Genomic DNA, 22453 nt, shown 5'->3' on the forward strand with positions numbered 1-22453 from the left:
CACTCTCAATCTCAACTTCCCTTCTTGCATTTCAATCACGTCCTTGCCAGTTGCAAGGAACGGTCTCCCTAAAATCAAAGGCATTTCCTTATCCTCTTCCATGTCAAGCACCACAAAATCTGTAGGAAATATAAACTTTCCCACTTTCACCAACACATCTTCTTTGAATCCTCGTGGATGTTTGACGGATCCGTCAGCTAGTTGCAAGGACATCTGTGTCGGTTTAGGCTCGCCCAATCCAAGTTTCCTGAATACAGATAACAGCGTAAGATTAATGCTCGCACCAAGATCACATAAAGCTTTAGGAAAAACAACATCACCAATCATGCAAGGGATAGAAAAACTCCCTGGATCCTTTAGCTTTGGTGGGATCTGGTTTTGTACCAATGCAGAGCAATTCTCAGTCAATTTTACCGTCATGTGATCCTCCAACTTCCTCTTATTAGCTAAGACGTCTTTCAGAAATTTAGCATAACTCGGCTGTCTCGGCATTTGCATCAAGGCATCAGCAAAAGGAATATTGATGTGCAATTTTTTGAATACCTCAAGAAACTTACCGAATTGCACATCAAGTTTTGCTTTTTTCAATGCTGCAGGAAAAGGAGGAGGTATAATAATTTTGGATTGTGCAGTGGTTGCTGGTGTAGAGTTAGAAAACTTACCTGTGTGTGTATCAACCGCTTCTTTTCCTTGATCCTCTTTTTCTTTTTCCTCTTGTTCAAGCACTTTTCCACTCCTCAACGCTATGGTTTTCACTTGCTCTTTCGGGTTAGTCTCAGTGTTGCTTGGCAAGGTGCCTGGCTCTCTACTTGCTATCATCTTCGCTAACTGTCCAATCTGATTCTCTAGCCCCTTTATCGATGCATCCTGATTATGTAGTCTAGTCTCGGTGGCTGAAATGAACTTAGACATCATTTGCTCCAAATTGGATTTTTCTTCTCGAGGAGGGTCAGAACTGTACATCGATTGTTTTTCATACGGTTGTCCTCCCTGTGGTCGATTCTGATTGTTTTGACCACCCCATGAGAAGTTGGGATGTTGCCTCCATCCAGGATTGTATGTATTCGAATATGGGTCATTCCTTAGACGGTTGTGGACTCCCACTTGATTGAGCGGTGCCATGTTTTGCACATAAAAGGGATTGTCATCTTGGCAGTCCTTCACATAGTGTTCACCTCCACATTTCTCACAGAATATCTCTTGAAGACGCATAGTTGTGCCACCCATGTTCAATCCGTCCAGTTTCCTGTCAACACATCAAGTTGTGCAGTAATAGCAGAAAGATCAGTTACCTGGTGAACTCCTGCACTTCTCCGCTGGTTGTTACTGTCAGATTGAGGATGATAACTACTAGCAGCCATCTCCTCCAACAACTCATACCCTTCTTCCGCAGTTTTTCTCAATAGATTTCCACAAGCAGCAGCATCTATCATAGTACGGTTAAAAGTAAGCAAACCATAATAGAATGTTTGAACGACTAACCCAAGTGGCAATTCGTGATGTAGACATCTTCGTAATAGATCCTTGAAGCGTTCCCATGCCTCATATAAAGACTCTTGATCGAATTGAGCAAATGTTGTAATGTCTGCCCGCAGCTTCATGGTCTTTGATAGAGGAAAGTATTTAATGAGAAATGATTTCGCCATGTCCTCCCATGTAGTGATCGAACCTACAGGCAAACAATTTAACCATGCTTTAGCTTTGTCACGCAAGGAGAAAGGGAATAAACGTAATCTAACAGCATCATGAGAAACTTCATTAAATTTAAAAGTGTCGCAAATTTCAAGAAAATCTGCGATGTGCGTGTTTGGGTCATCTACTGCAGATCCTCCAAACTGGACTGTATTCTGAATCATCTGAATTATAGCTGACTTGATTTCGAATTGGTTTGCCCGCACAATCAGCCTCACAATGCTGGGGCGTGCACCATCCAAAGAGGGTTGGGCATACTCTAGCATCGGTATGCGGCGTGGCATCTCAACTTGTCTATCCTCATGGTGTTCCTCCTCATGCTCGCGTTCGTGCCTCTCCATCAGTTCTTTAAGTCTCTGCTGCTGTCTTCTCCTGCGGAAAGTTCTTTCGATTTCAGGGTCAAACTCCTCAAGATTCACGTCAAGTGTCTTTGGCATGCACTAAAAATAATTTCTGGAATAGAAAGTGTTAGCTCAAGAAAAAATAAAACAATGCTAAAGAAGATAACTAAAATAAAAATTGTGAATTAACAGTCCCTGGCAACGGCGCCAAAAACTTGATCGAGCAAAAACTTGCACTGTGAAATCCTTCATAAAAATATGTTTTATATGCTCAAAATTAATCGCAAGTGCACGATGTCAAGTAATAGTATAATATACCAGAGTACGAATATCGTTCCAATGAAGACTGTATTTAACAATTATTATTTTCAGTTATTAGATCTTTAGCAACGAAAAGTGATTGGGTGTTTTACTACTACTAAAATCAAATAAACATGCAAACAAAAATTATTCAAAATTAAATAACGAAATATAATGTCTAAAATGGTTGAGTAAAATTCAATAAGAAATGAATTTGTTGGGAATATCGGTTCACCTACCCCTCGTTAATTAATTAATTTATTCGATAATGATCATATGCTTCCGACATGATTTTCTATTCAATTGAACACACTCTCTCGAGCTATGCCAAACTAATTATACTCAATGAAGTAATTAAATATCTTTAATTATTTATCAAGAGTGAATTGCATGTCTATTTGTGAAATCCCTTAGTTTTCGACCCTTAGGACTATGACTCTAGGCGCGTATCTAATTTCATATATCTATGTAAATTGTAGATCAACGGATTATACTACTCGTTCCTATCACAAGTTATTCTCTCGAAATCGCTCGCAATATAAAAACGTTTTTAAAGTTAGCTACGCTCTAACAACACGATAAAACAATTGTATAATCAAGAACAAATCAAAAATCGATATGTAAATTAATTTAAATAAAATTTTGGGGTAGGATCCCCTTAAATCCCAACAAATAATAAAATTTTAGCTACTCGAGTTCATATTAAAACTAAACAAAACAAAGTTTAAAGATGAAAACTAAATTAGAAATACTAGAATTGACAAAAAATGCGAAGAACGACGCCCGGAAATCTTCGACTCTCCAAATCCAAGCGCAAAAGTTCTCTCCAACTTGTGACGGCTCTCAAAATATGTCTGAATTCCCCCAAAAAGTCGTCCAAATCCCTTCCATATCAGCCACACCTCCAAAATAAGGTAAAGAATCGGCTGCAAAATCTTGCCAAAATTAGGTGGCGCTCGGGCGGTAGAGAATTACCGCTCGAGCGCTTCACTCTCTGTAAAACACTTGGGCATGCCGTTTCGGGCGCTCGGGCGGTAGAAAAGTACCGCTCGAGCGCCGACTTCTTTGGACTTCTCCTTGGCAGTTCGCCTATCGCGTCCGGGCGGTACACTTTCACCGCCCGAGCGCCGTCCTCTTCTGCAAATTATCTTCTTAGATTGGCATTTGGCTTCGATTTTTGTTTTCCGGCCATTTTTCCTGCAAATTCGTCGCGCACAAATGAGAAACGATCAAATGCGTATGCTTATTCTAAAATGAACAAAATGTAAACGAAATGTACGCATGCACAATACAAACACACACAAACTAATGCAATAAAACACGTAAAAATCACACATATCAGTGACTACTGCTGTGGAGGGGGCCTCTTCCTTTGCATCTCCCATTCAATATCTTTCAGTGATTGTTTCGCTTTATAGGCCTTCATAACAACATCATTATAACTCGTTGGGTCTCCAAACAGCACACCCCGATGCACAGTAGGCCTAAGACCGTCTATAAAGTGCCTCAATTTCTCAGCAACATCATTTGCAATTAGGGGCACAAAGTGACAACCCCTATTGTTCTTAACAAAATTGGCAACATGCATGTCCCCCTGCCGGAGACTCATAAACTCTCGCTTCAGTATGGACCTCACGTCAGCAGTAAAGTATTTTTCATAAAAGATCCATTTGAAGTCCTCCCAAGTGAGGGTATTCAGATTCACCCCCCTCTAAGCTCCTTCCCATCATAGAGATGCGTCATTCTTCAGTAAATAAATGGCGCGTCAGAGCCATCAGCATCCACCATGTTCATATTGTGGAAGACCACATCCAAAGACCTAATCCACCCTTCAGCCATGAATGGTTCAGTAGTACCAGAAAAATCCTTCGGATCCAAACTGCATATAAATATCACCGAGGGCGACCCGTGACAACATTCCCAGCATGCTGCTCTAATAAGCGGGCTATCCCCTCGAGCACTTGTGAAGCAGCATCGGAGGTAGTGGTGGTACCTCCTCAATTCTCTCCTCCTGCCTCTCCCCCTCAGTACTCATGGAAATAACACGTCTGGGAGGCATCACTGTTCACGTCGTCGAAAACATGTAACTAACATGCATTTAAAATTACTTCTAGCTTCTTAATTCATGTATCATATAAGCATTTAAAACTCAGCATGAAATCTTAAAGCAGTAAAACTCACAGACTTGAGACGTGACTTCTTGAACTTCTCAGAGTGACATTAACAAAACTCTTTCGGGATCATTCGCACTGATACCAACTGAAACGTCCCTTACTGTTTAACTTTAAAATACTACTAATTTTTTTTCAAGAAATTCGAACCCTCACTTAAAAATAAACCCAACATCTAAAAATTTTAAATGCATAAAATCCACAAATCGTTAACCACAAAATCATACGTCACTTTAAAATAATCCAACGACTAACTTCAAAATAAAGCATAAAATCTTTAAATAAATAATCCTCAAAATCTTTACTTCAAAAACTTTAAATACTAAGTTAATGCGGAAAATAAAGTATCTCGAAAGTGTACTTCCGAACTCGATCCACTCAAGCATCAATGCCTCCCTCAAAATCATCCTCACTTGCAACCAGCCAAATCTAGTGAGTCTAATGACTCAGCACGTTCTAACAATACATAACAAATAATACATATACAGGCACATGCACAAAATTTGTATTGTTATTTAAAATAAGTTAACATAAATTTGTAAGCGTAAATAAATTATAAATCGTTAAATCGTAAAACTTTTCATCATCATATATCATTTTGGGTGAAATTTGATCCCTGAAAGTGACTAGCTATAATCATATCATCATGTGGTCGACTGACCAGTCTTAGCTACACCACGTACCTGGGGTAGGGCGTCAACAATTCTCGTCATTGGGTCGTGGCCAAATATGGAAATACGATCGTCGGGATCCCTCTGGGGTCTCCTCCCATAAACGGGATCCCTCTGGGGCCTTTTCCCTCACGATATCCCGAATCATATCATATATGTCACAGTCAATTCACATCCTTCAAAATATTTCCTTTCTTTTTATTTGTAAAATATCGTATCCTTCAAAATTCATAAAATAGCATTTTTGGGGGAAAATCGTACAACCTTTGCATATATCATAAAATTATCATATTTTCATCATACCCATTTTAAAATATCATTTAGCATGTATTATAATTCTTCGGGACACTGTCATACCTTTCGTACTACCCGAGACGTAAAATGACCATTTTATCTCTGGACCTCGAACTTCTCTATTTTGACTTTTTCTTAATTTTATTGACTCGAAAATATCTCATACATCATATAAGCTTAAATTTGACTTCTAATATTTTTCTTAAACGTAAACCCGAGCCTTTCGATTTATTGACTTAATAGCTAAACCGTGAGGCGTTTTAAACCCGAATAAATTCAAAACTTAATATTTTCTTTCCAAATTTTAAACATAAGTGTTTCATCCCTAAGATATCCCTGTGAACCACGAACAAAGCCTTGTGGACCACGGTTCGAGCTCATTCCGTTCCCATAGACAAAACCGAAATCTAAGCCCTAATCGAGCCACGTTTCTCCCAAACACCCGAGCCACCCTCGAGACACCATGGACCGAACCATTCCCAGACCCTCCCGGACCCTTCTTGATCCAGCCTAGACCAGCGCACAAGCCCCTAGTTCCTGCAACAAGCCGCACACCCCTTTCCTCTAATCCCCAAAGTCGTGGCTCACACTAACCGGAGCCGCCTTAGACCACGTCTGCACCAGACCATGTCTCGACCCCAAGCCATCCTCCATAGATGCTACTGGACCAGCCTAGCCACCCAACCAGCCATGCGCCCAACCCCTGAACCAGCCGCGAACCCTAGCTCTTGGTTTAAGCGTGCGGCTGCCTCCTTCCTTCGAGCTCTGAGGAGTATGGTCACCCTAGGAACCTTCCTAGACTCTGAACCAAGCCACACACAGGTCTTGAACCATGGCTAGCCAAGCTCTGGTGTAGAGCAGCTCCAACCGTAGCCAAGCTTCCCCCAAAACCCTTGAAAACCCTAGCTTTTTTGATCCCTTCCATGCACAACCCTTTCTTGCTACTGTCCAGCTTTCATATCATCTCTATAATACACTTTCGCAATCCCTTATATACTTCCTATTGGCATCTTGTCCTTAGAATTCATAACGTGACTCAAACAAGAGTAAAATCATAAAAAACGTTTAAAATAAAATCATTAAGCGTTGCATATTTTTGTATAAATAATTTTCATGCTTAAAAACATAAATCACGCATAATATGATTTGAATGGTTCATAAAGAAGGTTTAGAGACGTGTCTTTGCGTTAAAAAGCTCGAATATTCGATCGTTGGCATGAGTTGCGAAGAAGAACGAACGAGCGAAGAAAATCCTTGAACTTTGCTCTCCAATTTTTTTATTTTTTTTGAAAATTTCAGAGTGTGATGTGTGTATTTTTCGGCAGCTGGTAGGAGTCTTCAAGCCTAGGTTTTGTTTTTAAAGTTTCGAAATTCATGCCTAAAAGTTGGGGTTTTTTGGTTTAGAAATAATTAGGCCTTCCAATCCTAGTTAAATTAGGCCATTAAAGCTCATTTAATTATAAAATAAAAGTTTACAAAATTATTTTTCAAAAATAATAACTTTCAGGCCTTTAAAAGACATTCGTTTGACTAAACCGGCTTCCCGTATATAATTGAGCTAGTCTCGTAAAATAATTCGGAATCCAGCATTTTTTTTAGAAAATTTTCATCTCAATAAATCATTTTATCGAGCCTTAAAAATATTTTTTCATCTTGGTCGTCCGCGATCTCCTTTCCCCAGCTTAATATTGAGTATCCGAATAAAATTCTTAATTTCATAAAATCAATACTCGATCGCTCATGCGCAGCAGAATGTGGTACATGGGATACTCAACTGTTCTTTTTATCCAAAAATATTAATCAACGGTCGAGTAAAGTTATCTTCTTATACAAGCCACACATCTTATAATGATCTCACCTACTTTATCATAAAAGTTGGTAGACTGGTCATGGACGATAAAATATAATATAAATAGATCAGAATGTTTTTTTTTTAAAAGTTTACACGCAGAGCTAGTTACTTTTTGTTGTTAGTGGCCGTTTGCTCTCAAATTTGGTAAAGGTCAAATTGCTCACTAATTAAAGTGTACGATGTATAAGGAAAAGACGACGACAACAGTACTATTGCATTAATGCTTATTTATTGAGCTACAGTTGAACGTTGAATGAAAAGATGCAAGAAGTACTAAATATAGAGAATGCCAAGAGGAGAGAAAAACAAGAATTTTACACACTAGGTATTCTCTGAAAATATTTTTGAGCAATCTCAATCCTCACAAGATATACAATGATCAACAGCCCACTCATCAAAGAACATTAATCAGATCCTCAAGGATCATCAATGGCTTCTGTCAACTCAATCCACCATTTCTTTCCAAGATCGTTTGAGGAGTTTTTCGACATATTGAATCGAAGGATTTATTATTTTACGTCATTCATCTTGTATTGGTTGTTAGACTGCGAGCCTCAATCATTTGTGAGAATACTAGGAGTTTCGACTTAATCAGTAAATAAGTTCTAAGATTGAACTTGATTGTTACAAAGTGTTGTAAAACCAAATTATTCCTAAGTGGAAGAAAAACTGATATGGGATCTTGAATATCCGAACATCCATAAAAATATTTTTCTCATTTCCTTATCGCATTTTTTAATCTTATTAAATTTCTATATTTGAGTATATAATTCTCATAAGAACCATCAGACCATTTTCCGCACAAATTTCTGGTCCGACCGTTTCTTAAAGTGGTGAGAAAATCAGGTATTATATTGCTAACACTATCGAGACCGGTCGCATTTTTTAAAGAAAATTTTAAAAATACTTTATTCACATCTCTCTAAACTCTAAATCAATCCTAACAAAAAATATTATACATACATATATATATATATATATATATATATATTATGACGGTAAATATATTGAGATTTTATTTACCATATCCCGAATAAATTTATCAAGATTTTCCAAGTCTTGAGTTTCTCTATGATGGTTAGAGAACGTCTATAAAAAGTGGCATATATGTTCCTAAATCAATGCAGTTATTAAAAAATATATCATCTCGTAAATTGCATAAATATTTAAAAGATATATGTTTTTGGTGTTTGTGTAATCTCGCTCGTAGCCGTCTCAAATTCTACATCAATACCTAAATGTTAGAATTCGTTCATATTCATATTTCCGCATATCAGTCTTTATGATTACTAGTACAACGACGCACGCGTTGCGTGCTTGTACGATATGTTTTTACAATTTATTTGATTTATATTTAAATGAGGATCAAAATATATTTATAAGAAATAATGAGTGGCTACATTATAATTTTGATATATGAACTAAAAAATAAATTAAAAAAGAATAAAAAAGACCCAAGCAAAAATTGAACCTACAACCTCATGATTAAGAAACATAGGCTTTATCCACTAAACTACATGTGACTTGCTTTTATTTTTTAACACTTTATTAATATATATAATTAGTAATGTAGAGAGTGGGGGTGAAGGGTATTTTAGGTATTTTAAAAAACAGACCAAGGAAGTTACTCTAACCTACTCAGCCTTAATAAATAGTAAGAGATGTTTATGTATATGTAGATCGAATTTAGTTATTAAATATGTTAAATTTCTAACATTGCTATTTTCATAACAATATCAGAAAAAATTATGAGAGTTAATAAAAAAATTATGAAAAAATTCATTGTAGGAAGGCACACGAAACCGGGTATATGGAAGAAAAAACATCAAAACATTGTTGGTAAATACCTTCACCTTGCGGTCGAGAAGAGACCTGCGGTTGTTTGGTTTGGATTTCAAATCTGAACTATAGATTAGTTAATGATTTTGGGAAATATACGTTTGTTTGTGAGAGGTGACCACGTGGGAGAGATACTTGGGCTTCTTTAACTAAATAATAATATTAAATTCAATGTAAACTTTTGTGAGGCCTATTTGAATTTTTGGATAAGTTATAATTAACTAAAAATTAAGAGTGATAAATGTAATTTTTTAAATGATAGTAATAGATTATTTAAAGGATTTTTCCATCCATTTTTTATGATTATTGCGTGTGTCCACTTGTGGTCGAAAGTGGCCCGATGCACTTTCAGTGAAATCATTTCGAGTGAATATATGCACTAAATTCATTATGTGCAGTAAATCGAGTTAGTTCATATATATTCGGAGTGTGTGGATTCATTTATATACAGATGAAGATGAAGGTGAGTACCTAAGAGAAAATAGTCCACACATAGAAGGGAGTTCAAGGAAGGCAAGCGATATCAAAAGTCGAGTGGGTGTTCGTCGAACGGAGATCTTCTGATCGTTTTCATCGTTAAGACGTCAAGGGTTGAGAAAGATTCCTAAGTCGTATAATAAGTTCATTGGTAGTGTAGTTAAATTGTCTGTGTTCTCCCTTATTTTATGAAAAATGAGTAAAAAAATACACCTTCTTCTCCAAAAAAATTAATCTATTCACCATATAAAATTTATTCATTTGCAACATTTTTAAAAATAAATCAGTGTGATTTAATTATTTCATTTTGGGTAAGTTCACTTGCCCATGACAATCTTTGTTTTGTTACATTATAATGCATTCATAGGACCGAGAGTTTAGCGCTTTATTAAAAGTAACATATAGTGATAATGGTGTAACTCAAATATTTCAAACCATACAATATGCAAGCACCACGATTCGATCGTTCTCCCAACACATACAATTATTTTTTTCCAACAACATTAAATAGTTTTAACTGATCGTGCAAATTTACATGATTCAGAATAAGAAGTTAAATACTCAAAATTGAGATATTTAATTACTTTCTTCCACATAATTAAATATTTCATAAATAAAACTATTACCTGTGGTATTTTAATAAAATACTTTAAACATGATGAGTCATCATACCAACAATTCAATAGAAGACCACACCGAAAAAATCTGAAAAGCTGGGGGATAGTTTGAAGAACGAAAATAATAAATCAGGGATGGTTATGAACATTTTACCATCAAAATACATTTTTTCCTCAATTGACCCTTGTCTAATTAAGAGATCATATTCAAAGGTTATCCGAAACATATAAAAGTTCTATTTATCTTTGTGATTCTACGAGTTTATTCTTTCTTACATATGACATCGCCCACTCGCGTGACAACATTCACCGAGTCATAACTTAATTTGAAATACTATATTTCAACCAAAACGTTTTCGAGATACTGATAATGAATGACACGTGATTAGTGTTATTCCTAGCGCAAGATCTTGTTTCAATGGGAATTTGATGAATCCACCCATACATCTTACTTTGACTGCTATATTGGAAGTTATATGATGAGCAACCATTCTAGAAAAGGGCACAATGACAAACACCTGCGCAGTACGAGCACAACTCGAGCTTGCATGATTTTTTTAAAAAAATCATGTTATGCATATGAATCTTCGAAACAACAACATTTCAGCTTATTCATGTATCACAAGAACTTGTAATTCTTGCATATAATCCAGCTCATATAACTGGATAATGAAATACACACATACATAAATTTGTATTTCATTTCACAAGACTATTGAGTACAAAAGGTTGAGTTCAAGGGTCACTGTTTGGAAGCTTGCCAACGATGGTGTGCTCTGGCTTGTGTTCACATTCATAATCAATATGAACAAATGCCCTTTCCACTTCGGGAATTTTTTCGATCTTTATCTGGAGAGACTCCCCAATGATGTGAGCTTCTTTTAAGGGTAACTCTTCTGGAAGTTCAATATCAACCTGGTGCAAGAAGAATGTGTTTTTATGCATGAAATTATTCAACAGGGACCACCTAACTCATGACGGGATAAATCATCCAATTTTAGAAAACGAGTTTCAAAAGATTTTGGTTGTAAAACTGACCTCAACAAAATACAAAACACCAAATGTGTAAGCACGAACTGTGTCAACACGCTTGACCCCAGGGTGTGTTATTGCAAGATATGTCAATTTCTGCAGTACTTCGGGAGGAGAAGATTTTCCCACTAGTGACACTGAATCAAAAGAATAACAAGCTTAGATTGGGGAAAGAAGGTTACTACTAAAAAATTATATACCTGTAAAATTTTGAAACACATAGGACTAAATTCACTTGGTTCCATCGCAAGGCCTATATCAGCATGCAAATGCCGAAGGGGTCAATATTTTATCACTCTCTCCCAAGTTCGAGTTAAATAATCACTAGATACAAGTGAAAAAATGTAAATTACGATTCACTCCAACTAAAGCACAACAAAACCATACTAAAATATATTATAGTCTATATATATATATATATATATATATATATATATATATATATATATATATATATATATATATATATATATATATATATATATATATATATATATATATATATATATATATATATTTGATAGGAAACTAGATTACATTCATTAATTAGAACCAAATGATTACAGACAGAGGACAAGTGATTCGTGCAGAAACAAAGAGCTCTCAACATTCTTTTACCGACTCTTCTAAGCTGTCAAAAATCCATTTATTCCATTCCAATCATATGGCCAGCAAATACAATGAACTAATATCGTCCAAATTTTTTTACCCTTCCTGCCAAGTGCGTCCAAGATCTGCAGCAAATAGCTTGTGTGAAGATCTTGGAGTTACCCAAACCAAAGCCATCTCCTTCAAAGCTCTAAATCAAAGACATTGTGAAAGAGCAATGAATAAGCAGATGATCCTGATTCTCCACCTCTTTCTGGCACAATACGCACCAATTCGGACGCATAGCACACAAAGGCCATCTCTTTTGCATCATCTCACAAATTAACAACTTACCCGACATAGCGGTCCATAAGAAGATTTGAACCTTTGGTCGGATCAGAACTTTCCAAATGACAAGAAAAGATAGAAACCACTTATCAGAAAGAAAGACTCATAAAAAGATTTGACTGAGAATACCTGAAGGATCTCCGTCCCAAACCCTGATATAATCAATCCACTCAACCAATCCGACCCTCTCTCAATATCCTAGCAAAGAGCTCAACTCATTCACTTCCTCATCCCTCATATTCTTCCGCAATTGCAAGACCCAAGATATAGAAGAAGAGGAGAAAGAATCCACCCACTGAATAAAATGAGAAATGAGCTTATTATGAACCAATGATAAAAGAAATAAAGTTGGTAGGATAAAGATCTTTAAAAGAAGACTCACTTATCCTCCCAAAACCTGACCTCATTGCCCCCTCAAGTCACTGCCCTCACAAACTAGTCAAAACTAGATAAGTTACTTCCAAGGGTTCTAAATATACCATATCTTGCTAAACCTGCATCCCAACCATTATCGTCTAACCCGTATTTGCTCACAATAACCTTATTCCATAACGGTTCCTCCTCAACAGAGCACCTCCACCACCATTTTCTCATATGAGCCCTATTTCTCATACAAATGTTTATAATATCCAAACCCCCTATTTCTTTCAGTTTACAGACTTGATCCCACGACCATATGACAATGTGAATCTCCATCAACTCCATCCCATACAAAATCCCTCGTAGGCCTTTCCATAATCTCTGCTATACCCTTGGGACCTTAAAATAGACATGAAGCACATTGGCGTCACATTCAACACCGCAAAAATCAAAGTTAATCTCTCCCCAGTCAAAAACGCTATCTTCCAAATTGCTAGCTTCTTAGACATCTTAGATAAAACATGTTCCCAGGACGAGATTTTCACCGGGTTTCCGCCAGTGGAACCACCCATATATGTAAAAAGCCAACTTTCCCTCCCACAACCAATCTCTTGAGTTAACCCATCATCTTCTTTTACTACACAATTAGCGCCTAACATGACACTTTTTTCCATATTGATCTTTAATTCTGACATTTGACAAACTGATTTCAAGTGTGCTACTGAAAACAGCAAATGCCTCTCATTGTTGACATAGAAAAGAGTTTCATCCGCAAAATGAATGTTATGAAATCTCTATCTCTCTCTCTCTACTCACTTGCAGACCCAAATGAGGTTCTTTGCCTTGACCTTACCAATCAATCTGCCCAGGACATCTACTATCAAATTAAACAAGAAAGACGAGAGCAGATCATCTTGCCTGAGGCCTTTCTCACCCTTAACTTTACCTTTAGGCCTACCATTAATAAAAATTGAAAATGAAACAGTCGAAACACAACCCTGAATCCACTTTCGACATCTCTCTCCGAACCCCTTTTTCAGTAGAACGTAATCCAAAAAACCCTGGTCCACATTATCATAAGCCTTCTCAAAGTCGACTTTAAACACCCACCCCTTCTTTTTATTACATCTCGACTTCTCCACAACCTCATTAGCTATAAGACAACAATCAAGAATCTGTCTCCCTTGGATAAAAAACACTTTAAGTTTATGCTATTGCGATGGGTAAAATTTTCTTCAATTTATTTGCTAAGATCTTAGCAATAATCTTATACAAGCTGGTTGTCAAGCTGATAGACCTAAAGTCTTTTACCTTAACTGAATCTTGTTTCTTCGGTATCAGACATATGTATGTCTCACTGGTAATATCATTTATAACACCCCCTCAAAGAATCATCAAAGATCTTCATCAGATTTCCTTTAACTCGCAACACTCCGGATAAAATGCCAATGTAAAACCATCTGGGCCCGAAGCCTTTTCTCCATCGCTCTCAAACACTGCTCTTTTAATCTAATCATTTGAGAAAGGTCTCTCCAACTCTACTGCAGACTCACCATCAATAGGGCACACACCAAACAACCCCTTCTATGCCCCAACCTTTATCCCCAGAGATGATGTATAGTTTTTTGAACTCTACTATTGTCGACTCAATCTGCTCACTGTCTGACGTTATTGACCCATCCATCAGCTCCCAATTTATCAATAGGTGACCTGCTCTTTCGATGGTTTAATAAGGCATGAAAGAATTTGTGTTATGATCCACTTCTCTCAACCATTTCCCTTTCGCCTTTTGATTATCTATTCAATTTCTTCGACACACTAGCTTTTATAGTCTATATCATATTAAACATGAGTTGAATGCGTTACCTTTTTATTGCTAACAATGACACACACTTTATTTCAGTGAAGTTTTTTCTATCTTTATTCACATAAAATACCAAAAAAAATAACGTAAATCACCGATAGCCCATAAAACTATGCCCAAGAACAGAAAAAAAATATTTTAAAAATTAACACAACCTTCCAAACCATCATTACCATAAAAGAAAGAAAAACAAACAAGCAAGCAAACAAAAAATAAAAAATAAAAAGAAAAAGAAAAAATGAAAAATGTAAAGCCTTGTACTTCGTGCAGCATTGATGTAGGTCACACAGAAGAAAGTCCAACAACGACGGAGCTCAGACTAGACTTAGCACGAAGACATGTCCTAATGAATAAAGAAGTGCTACAAATGCTTACGGGCACTCAATGAAAAAAACAATGCATGATAATAGACCCAGTCGAAAAAAATTCTGCAGTTTTACAAAATCCAGGATAGAGCAGAAAACAAATCAAGAGCTTTGCTTTTAAAGAGTATAAGGTGGTGCATTAAAATTGGTAAGAACGTCTCGTGGGAATATGATATCTAGTCTCCCAAGAGAGTAATTTTAAATTTCATTAGATTCAAATTTTAAAAATATTATAAACTAATTTCTACAATCACGAACTTTGCCTAAATCAATGGATAGACCACAAATTCAAAAAAATGCCTGGTGCAAGGAGGAGGAGGAGGTACCTGCATTTTCTAGAACAGTTTGAGACCAATTCAAGATTGTATAAACTGCAAGGATGATGGCACCAACTGGATCAATCCACCAAAAGAATGCATCACCAAGAACAGCTGCAACTAATCCCACCACATTTGTCACTATGTCGAAATAATGATCCTAACAAGTAATGCAACATATGTTAGCAACAAGGACATCTATGATGATGTTTGCTGTGGAAACAAAAGCAGAAATACCTTTGCGTAAGCACGGACAATTTTGTTTCCAGAATTTCTGCAGTAAAACCACAAAGCAAGTTTTACAACAGCCGCTGTGATCATTATTGTGTATAACCATATTAGCTGATCGACATTCATTTTTTCAGTAGTTTTATTTTCTACCAGTTGTTCTACTGCTTGGATCAACACCTGAAAACCTGAAATGAAATGCATGCCAATTCTTGAAGCTTTTGCATGCCATAATCAACTGTTTAACACATGATCGTTACATTTAATGTAAATGGTCATCTACTCCATCAGAGGCTGGTTTTTCCCAGAAATCAACATGAAATAATAGCTGTAAGTTATTAATATGTCAACAAAATGAACCACAAAGGAATTTCAGTATTAAATCAAGATCCCAGCATTGAAACTTTTTCAGCCATGTGAATCCCAGTTTCTTGTCTTTCCTTTTCAACAGCTCATCAAATTTGAAATCTAGATGCATAAAGTTGTAGGGCAGTAGACACCTCAAGCAAGATTAAAAAGAAATGCCAGGAATGATTTTACAACTAAATTCATGGAAGTCTACAACTACGTGTTCTTGTTCCAAAAAACTAGCTCAAGAGGGGAAGATTGTCCAGTTTCATATATACAATTCCCAAAAAGGTAATCAAGACGATGTGAAACATTTAACACACCCTTTTTACGTTAAAAAATGAACAACTGGAGCGTGAAGTTACAAGACATTAGCGGGTGTCCCATAAAGGCAGTCCAACATAACGGTGTGTCTGAGCTCTGATACCATGACAAGATAATGGAATTGAGTCTAACTCTACCCCAGAAGTTAGTTCGACAAGACAAGATTGTCCAATTCCATATATACAACTCCTAAGAACTTAATACAACGGATATAGGGCATTTAATAGTTCCGTCCAAATAAAATTTAACTTATGGCAATGAACAAAAACTCAAGGGCACCAGAAAATCTTTCAAGGTAAAAATGGTTATCGAGGAAGAGGATGTACCAAGAGTCGCCATCACAGCAGCAAATATAATGATGCCAACTGGCTGCACCCTCAACTTTCCAATAGGATATTTGTATATGTTGATGTTTTTCATTGAAAGGTGGGTGAACCAAAGAATTCCTCCAGCCATAAGATCAAGTAAAGAATCCAAGGTTGAAGCAGCAATGGCTAGTGATCCGCTCTTCATGGTAGCATAGATCTAAACCATGTAAACTTTTTAGGATTAATTTTCTTTAATTGGAAAATCAAAGTTAAGGCAAGATTCAAAACTATACAATACCTTAAATGCCAGAAGTAAAATATTAGCATAATTCGAGATTCTCATGGCTCTCTCTTGTTGTGCTTGCTCATCCAAATTTTCTTCATCAATGTTGTCCGTTACCATCAAAGCATCAACTTCTTCAAATGATTTTAAGGTTGCAAATTGTCTTTCATAATAGTCTTGTTCTCCTAGAGACGAAAAAAATGATCGATGAATAAAACAAGAAATGTAATCAAGGTAAAAACATGATCCAGCTATTTTCCACCTTCCAACATCCAAAAGTGCTGAGCCAAGCTCTAATGAAGTAGCTCAATCATTAAAAATATTCCATGACCAGGCTAGAAATTCCTCTCAAAATCATCCATAACATGACGACAAGAAGAACCACCAGGTAAATGCTCTCGAAAAACTCACGCTCACTATACAAGACCACCGCATAAGTTACATGAACTGATTTGAAAATCAAGAAATTCAAATCCATAAAGTGCAACCTTATAGAAAACGGGAAAATTCAGAAATTAAACTCGGTCAACCTTTCAAATTAAAAGATAGGCCAATGCTGAAATATTCGGCTAAGCAGAAAATACACTATTTAGTATGCAGTTCGTTACAATCTAACGGAAAATACCTTTAGTTAGGCCATGACTTTTGGAGAAATCGACGAGTGAAGCAGATTCAGGATCAACCGCCCGCCGAACCTTGTCCGGAAGCCTGGCGAGAAATTCACTGCGGAGCGAGTTCACGGAGTTCCGGCGGGAAAGTCCTCGGCGGGGGCTGCCGCTCCAACTACGCTTAAACCGTTGCAGTAACGGCGATTTGGGGCCACTGCTACCATCGATGGCACTGCTTCCGCACTCGGCTTCCATCTTAATTTCTTCCAAACACCAACGGTACAGTTCATCATAATATATTTGACTTAAAAATGAAGCATGGGTTGGGACATCAACTGATTAAACTAATCATTCATTCGTGGATGTTTCTTTAATTTCCGTAACTCATGAATCACACGTAACTTATGCAAGCAAAATGCTATTCAATTTTTTATTGGAATGTTGCAGCAGCTCGACAGATTTTCGGAAGAAAAATTATCTATAAGACGAGTCACACGTTGTTGACCAAGATCGAAGATCAGTCTCACAAAATTGATGCACGAGACGATCTCACGACGATTTTTATATATTTGCTTAAGAATATTATGTGATATATGAAACTTCCACCTAAACAATTTCAACTTATTTTGCATATAGATTAACCGTTTTGTTAATAACAGTTTTCTGTTTAAATAATTTTTGTATAAAAAAGGTAGAGATATTTTTTAATATGATTTTTAAATAATTATTTAAGTAGGATAATTTTCTAAACCTGCAGATTTTTTTCTGTTAACATGTAGATGTAGTTATAACAATTCTTCAGCGTATATGTGTGTGTGTTTTGTTCCAATATTGTTCCTCCAAGGTAGGAAGCTTCAATTGGGACGGCTGGCTGCTCTTCCAAATTCATGATTCTTAGGAAAGTTCTACAATCTGCAGCATGTTCATGTCTAAAAAATCGACTCACGACGTGGCCCAAACGGGACTGATCACGACTCATCTAACGAGTCCTTTGAACTTGCAGCCGTGTCAACAACCAACGGAGATGATACACTCAAGTCTCTATGTTTCGTCTTCTTATCTTTTTGGCGTTTCTTACTCGAAGCTTTGTCTGCTTTGGAGACTATATCTGAAACTGAAAAACCCGCAACTTCAAAATTGATGGATCTTTGAGGAAGTAACGAGTTTCTAACAACTACGTCAATTCCTTCATATGTCCAAACACCTAACCGAGCCTCGCCCTTGAGTCCGATGGCAAACCAACCAAGACCAGCAGCAGCTATATCCACTGAACTTGAATCCCACCATACCCCAGAAACATGAAACTCCTTTTTCACCCACTTGCCAAGCTCCTCGATTCGCCCCTCCCCGATTGGAGGCTGAAAAAAGGATATATATTAAAAGAAACTAAATGATTGATGCATGTAATATCCCAAAATAAAAGCTCGAAAAACAAAAAAAGTTGGAGGCAACAATTGTCTCCACTGTCAAGTGTGATTATAAATTTGGGATAAAAATCAAACATGATGCTAGAGCTATAGGACTTCAAATATTTGAGTTACACCAACATCAAAAAGCCATAATCTTCAATATAATGGGAGGTGGTTGTTTCTACAATTGCTATTAGAGCTAATGTCACATGTTTGATTGCTATGAACTATAAGTTGGCACTATTGTGTAGAGTATTTGAAAGGCAATGCATGGAATACGGTATGGTTAAACGTTTTGTTATTGCATACAATAAGCTATAATTTTTAATACTATGACAAAGTTGCCGGTCAAACAATAAAATTCTCATGGAATGCACTCCAGAATGGGAAGACCAAAGAGCACTCATTGTGTGTGTTCAAGCATATCATGGTCCAACAGATGAACATTAAGAAATAGAACTTATAGATTAATGGCACTATACTTGCAACTGGTGGCCAAAATGATTCTCTAGCATCATGCAAGAATTCTCTCTCTTTCCCATATGCAAAGGGAGCAGGGGCGAAGCCCACACCGTAATGTATATGGATTCCACTGATGATTCTTCAACATCCAGCCTCATGAGTCCACCAATATGAATTGAATGCCCCGCCTGGTAACATTGCATAATATACTCATAAACAATTATTTCAAAAGTCGTCAAGGAAAAGTTGTGTATCCAACTAGGGTTCAACTCAGAGACATCAAATATTCCTCATACAACTAGGAAAAGATAATCAACTTAAGTTGTTTGTTGTAGATTTGATAAGCATCGGTCCAAGTTTAGCAAAACACTAAGGTAATTTGAAACACATTTTGCCATTTGACTAACAGAAATACGTGAGAATGAAGCTTCAGGCCATCGAACAAAACAGCACGGAAAGTTTTATGCTACCTTGATACTCCTCGAGGCTAGAACCATAAAAGTACTTCGATCACACCTCTCTTAATATGAGCAGCATGAACTAAGTTACCAAATGCCTTAGCTATTAAGCTATGATGCCAAATTTCTCAAACCAAACCCAGCAAATTAAAAGGAGAGGTCAAAAAGGTTAAGAAACAAGAAATTTATAGCAAGAAGGAGCAAAATGAATCAGTCACTACCAGTCTACCATATTTCTAATTATCGCACAATGCCTAAAAAGAAAACATTAGAACAATCAACACAAAGCATTAATCTAAAGTATCAACACACTTAAAAATTCACCAAAAGGGGATTCTAACCTTGATTCTATACGTTTTCGGCTTCAATTCCTTTTCAATACGAACTAGCTTCTGTTCTTCAGCATTTAACCTACTTGAGATCTGATGAGGATTCAAAAGCCCGGGCGTATCAAACAACTTGGCCTTTCCTGGAAGCACTCCCTCCACCCTCACAATTCCCAAAGTGGTCCCCGGAACAGGAGCCTCAGTTAAATGAGTCACTTCGCCACCAACACTTTTCCCTATTGCATTAATCAATGTGCTCTTTCCAGCATTCTGCGCTCCCACTGCCCAAACATGGCCTCGTGGCCCAACCAATTTAACCACATCATCCAACAAATTCCTCACTCCCCAGTCTTTCACAGCACTAATTAAATGCACACTACTCAACTTTCCGGCCCCATCTTCCCTTGATCGGGTTCGAACCCAATGCTCAAGCCTTGTTGGTGAAATGGAGCTGGGCAAAAGATCAATTTTCGTCACCACTAATATTAACCTAGGTACATTACCTGGTTTCCCTTCCTTCCACGACCGATCATTTTGATCGCTAATCCTGGAGATCAAACTAGCTACTTTCCTAGGGAATGAACCGTCAAAATCTGCGACATCCACCACCAACAAAACCACAGTTCGTGCCCCACTAACGGACATCAACCTCCTCCCAACAGTGTGATCAAAATCAAAATCTGGTAACAAGTTCTCCACACTTGGGTCCCTCACCTTTCCATAGTACCTCAAACTATGGCACCTAGAACATACAATGGGCTTCTCCGTGGCAAGTTTCTCAGCCAAGCTACCAAGATTCGAGCTTTCACAAAAAGCATGATCGTTCGTTGCCAAATCCTGAGATGTCCCAACATCTATAATCTCATTCAGAACACCCCTTTTGAGAGAATCTGAAATTTCAGACTCATCAAAAATGGGATCCATTTTAGCGAATTTCTTGTAATGAGAGCATTTGGTTAATGGCTTGGTAAAGAACCCTGGTCGCTTACAGTCAGAATCTTGCATGGGGACACCACAGCCAACGCAAATGGGAAAAGTCTGTGAAGTCGCATCATCGTAATTTCCATCCCTGGTCTGCTGTAGAAGTGAAAAAGATTCAATTTTTTCAGGTTGAGAAGAAAAGGGTCGGTTGAAGAAGGGAATTGGCATTAGGGTTTTAGCAGGGTTTTGAACGGGCGAAGAGTGAAGGGAATAAAACACAGCATCGGAAGCCAGAGAAAGAGGAGTGAGGAGCTTTTTCAACCTCAATAATAACACATTTCTCACAATCATTTCCTCGTATCTCTGCTTGGATTTGACTCAGCTATGGAGGCTTTTCTGGATGAACTCAGCTATGGAGGTTTTAAGCGTACAATTGGCTCCTGAATTGGACAGCTTCAAAAGGGAAAATTTTAGAGCAAAGTTGACCACAATCGAGTGTTTCTCCTATTGATTTTTAGGCAAAAACTTGTGTGAGACGCTCTCACGGGTATTATTTATGAGACGGATCTCTTATTTGGGTTACCCATGAAAAAGTATCATTTTTTATGCTAAGAGTATTACTTTTTATTGTGAATATGGTTAGGGTTGATCCGTCTCACAGATTATGATCCGTGAGACGGTCTCACATGAGACTCACTCTGATTTATATATATATATATATATATATAAATGATTATTAAAGGAGTAAAGTTAATACTTAGATTATTAACAATTTATGTCGAACTTATTTGTAATTTTTTGTTATAATTTTTAAATTGATAACTGAAAACATGAGGCAACTTTTATTAATAGAGTTATAAATTTAATAATAATAAAAAAATGAGGAGACTAGAGAAATGCGAGTTCCGATAATAAACTACAAACTATTTTATTCATGAGTGAGAATCCTTGTTTATAAAATACAATGATAGAGTACAAAGAAAGATTGAGATATCAATCTTAATAAAAAAAATCTATCTACATAATCATCTAAATTGAAAATCATATCATAAAATTCTCCCTTATATGATTATCTACACAACATTTACTTCGTTGAATATTTCATTTGGCAAGATGATTGCTTGAAACTTCATTAGAGTCGGGTGTTATCTCGTTAAAACATTGACAATAAAATCTAATGAGAAAAACTTAAGCGAAAGAAAAAGAGTATGACAATAGATACTTTTCCTTGTATGTTCTCTTGACGATGAATTTGTCTAATTAAAACCTTAATAGGAAAAAACTAATAAAGAAAAAAAGTGTACGACATCTCTTACTTCTTGCTAACCATCTCATTAAAACTTTGTTTAAAAAACGGCTTGGGAAAATTCAAAAACAAGTCAAAAAGAGTATAGTCTGAACTACTCCTCTTGTTGCAAGGATCACTCAAAATCTTGATCAATATACTTATGTACTACCAATAATTTGTTATATTAGATACAACTAAGATCATATTAGATACAATTGAGATGCTCAAATCAATAAATCATATCAAACTATAGAACTATTTGTATCAATGAACTTTTTATTGATATAAAAACTTCTGGTTTGTAATACCAAAATAGTCAACCCTATAAAACCCTTAAACTTTTATTTATTATATCAATAAAC

The 22453-nt window shown here is 36.6% G+C and overlaps 2 protein-coding genes and 1 non-coding gene across 3 annotated transcripts; 1 reads left to right on the top strand and 2 right to left on the bottom strand.

The window, feature by feature from the left end:
* Positions 1-1491: 1491 nt before the first annotated feature.
* On the top strand, positions 1492-1597 carry LOC140824882 (small nucleolar RNA R71). The gene has a single exon (XR_012116500.1). It is a non-coding gene; the product is annotated as a small nucleolar RNA R71 (small nucleolar RNA).
* A 9215-nt stretch (positions 1598-10812) lies between these two features.
* On the bottom strand, positions 10813-17686 carry LOC140823109 (metal tolerance protein 4-like). Its single transcript, XM_073184262.1, has 7 exons — positions 17245-17686; positions 16635-16804; positions 16355-16553; positions 15366-15544; positions 15138-15288; positions 11293-11423; positions 10813-11169 (listed from the first exon to the last, which is right to left on the bottom strand). Exons 1-7 carry the CDS (start codon positions 17480-17482, stop codon positions 10990-10992), a joined length of 1248 nt encoding a protein of 415 aa, XP_073040363.1. The 5' UTR covers positions 17483-17686; the 3' UTR covers positions 10813-10989.
* Positions 17687-17957: 271 nt separating this feature from the next.
* On the bottom strand, positions 17958-21301 carry LOC140823110 (GTP-binding protein BRASSINAZOLE INSENSITIVE PALE GREEN 2, chloroplastic). Its single transcript, XM_073184263.1, has 3 exons — positions 19898-21301; positions 19119-19286; positions 17958-18585 (listed from the first exon to the last, which is right to left on the bottom strand). The coding sequence occupies exons 1-3, from the start codon at positions 21152-21154 to the stop codon at positions 18196-18198; spliced, it is 1815 nt and encodes a 604-aa protein (XP_073040364.1). The 5' UTR covers positions 21155-21301; the 3' UTR covers positions 17958-18195.
* Between the last annotated feature and the right edge of the window lie 1152 nt (positions 21302-22453).

Source organism: Primulina eburnea, chromosome 2, assembly GCF_022965805.1.
Source record: "Primulina eburnea isolate SZY01 chromosome 2, ASM2296580v1, whole genome shotgun sequence".
NCBI classification, from domain to species: Eukaryota; Viridiplantae; Streptophyta; class Magnoliopsida; order Lamiales; family Gesneriaceae; genus Primulina; species Primulina eburnea.

What these genes read in the sequence shown, in the direction of transcription:
- LOC140823109 (XM_073184262.1), bottom strand. Translation starts at nt 17,482, where the DNA reads ATGGAAGCCGAGTGCGGAAGCAGTGCCATCGATGGTAGCAGTGGCCCC. An exon ending in TTGTCCGTGCTTACGCAAAG is followed by an intron (nt 15,289 to 15,365) that starts GTATTTCTGCTT and finishes ATTACTTGTTAG; the next exon opens with GATCATTATTTCGACATAGT. An exon ending in AACTGTTCTAGAAAATGCAG is followed by an intron (nt 11,424 to 15,137) that starts GTACCTCCTCCT and finishes CTTTTGATTCAG; the next exon opens with TGTCACTAGTGGGAAAATCT.
- LOC140823110 (XM_073184263.1), bottom strand. Translation starts at nt 21,154, where the DNA reads ATGATTGTGAGAAATGTGTTATTATTGAGGTTGAAAAAGCTCCTCACT. An exon ending in CGAAAACGTATAGAATCAAG is followed by an intron (nt 19,287 to 19,897) that starts GTTAGAATCCCC and finishes CAATGTTACCAG; the next exon opens with GCGGGGCATTCAATTCATAT. An exon ending in ATTTTGGCCACCAGTTGCAA is followed by an intron (nt 18,586 to 19,118) that starts GTATAGTGCCAT and finishes TCCTTTTTTCAG; the next exon opens with CCTCCAATCGGGGAGGGGCG.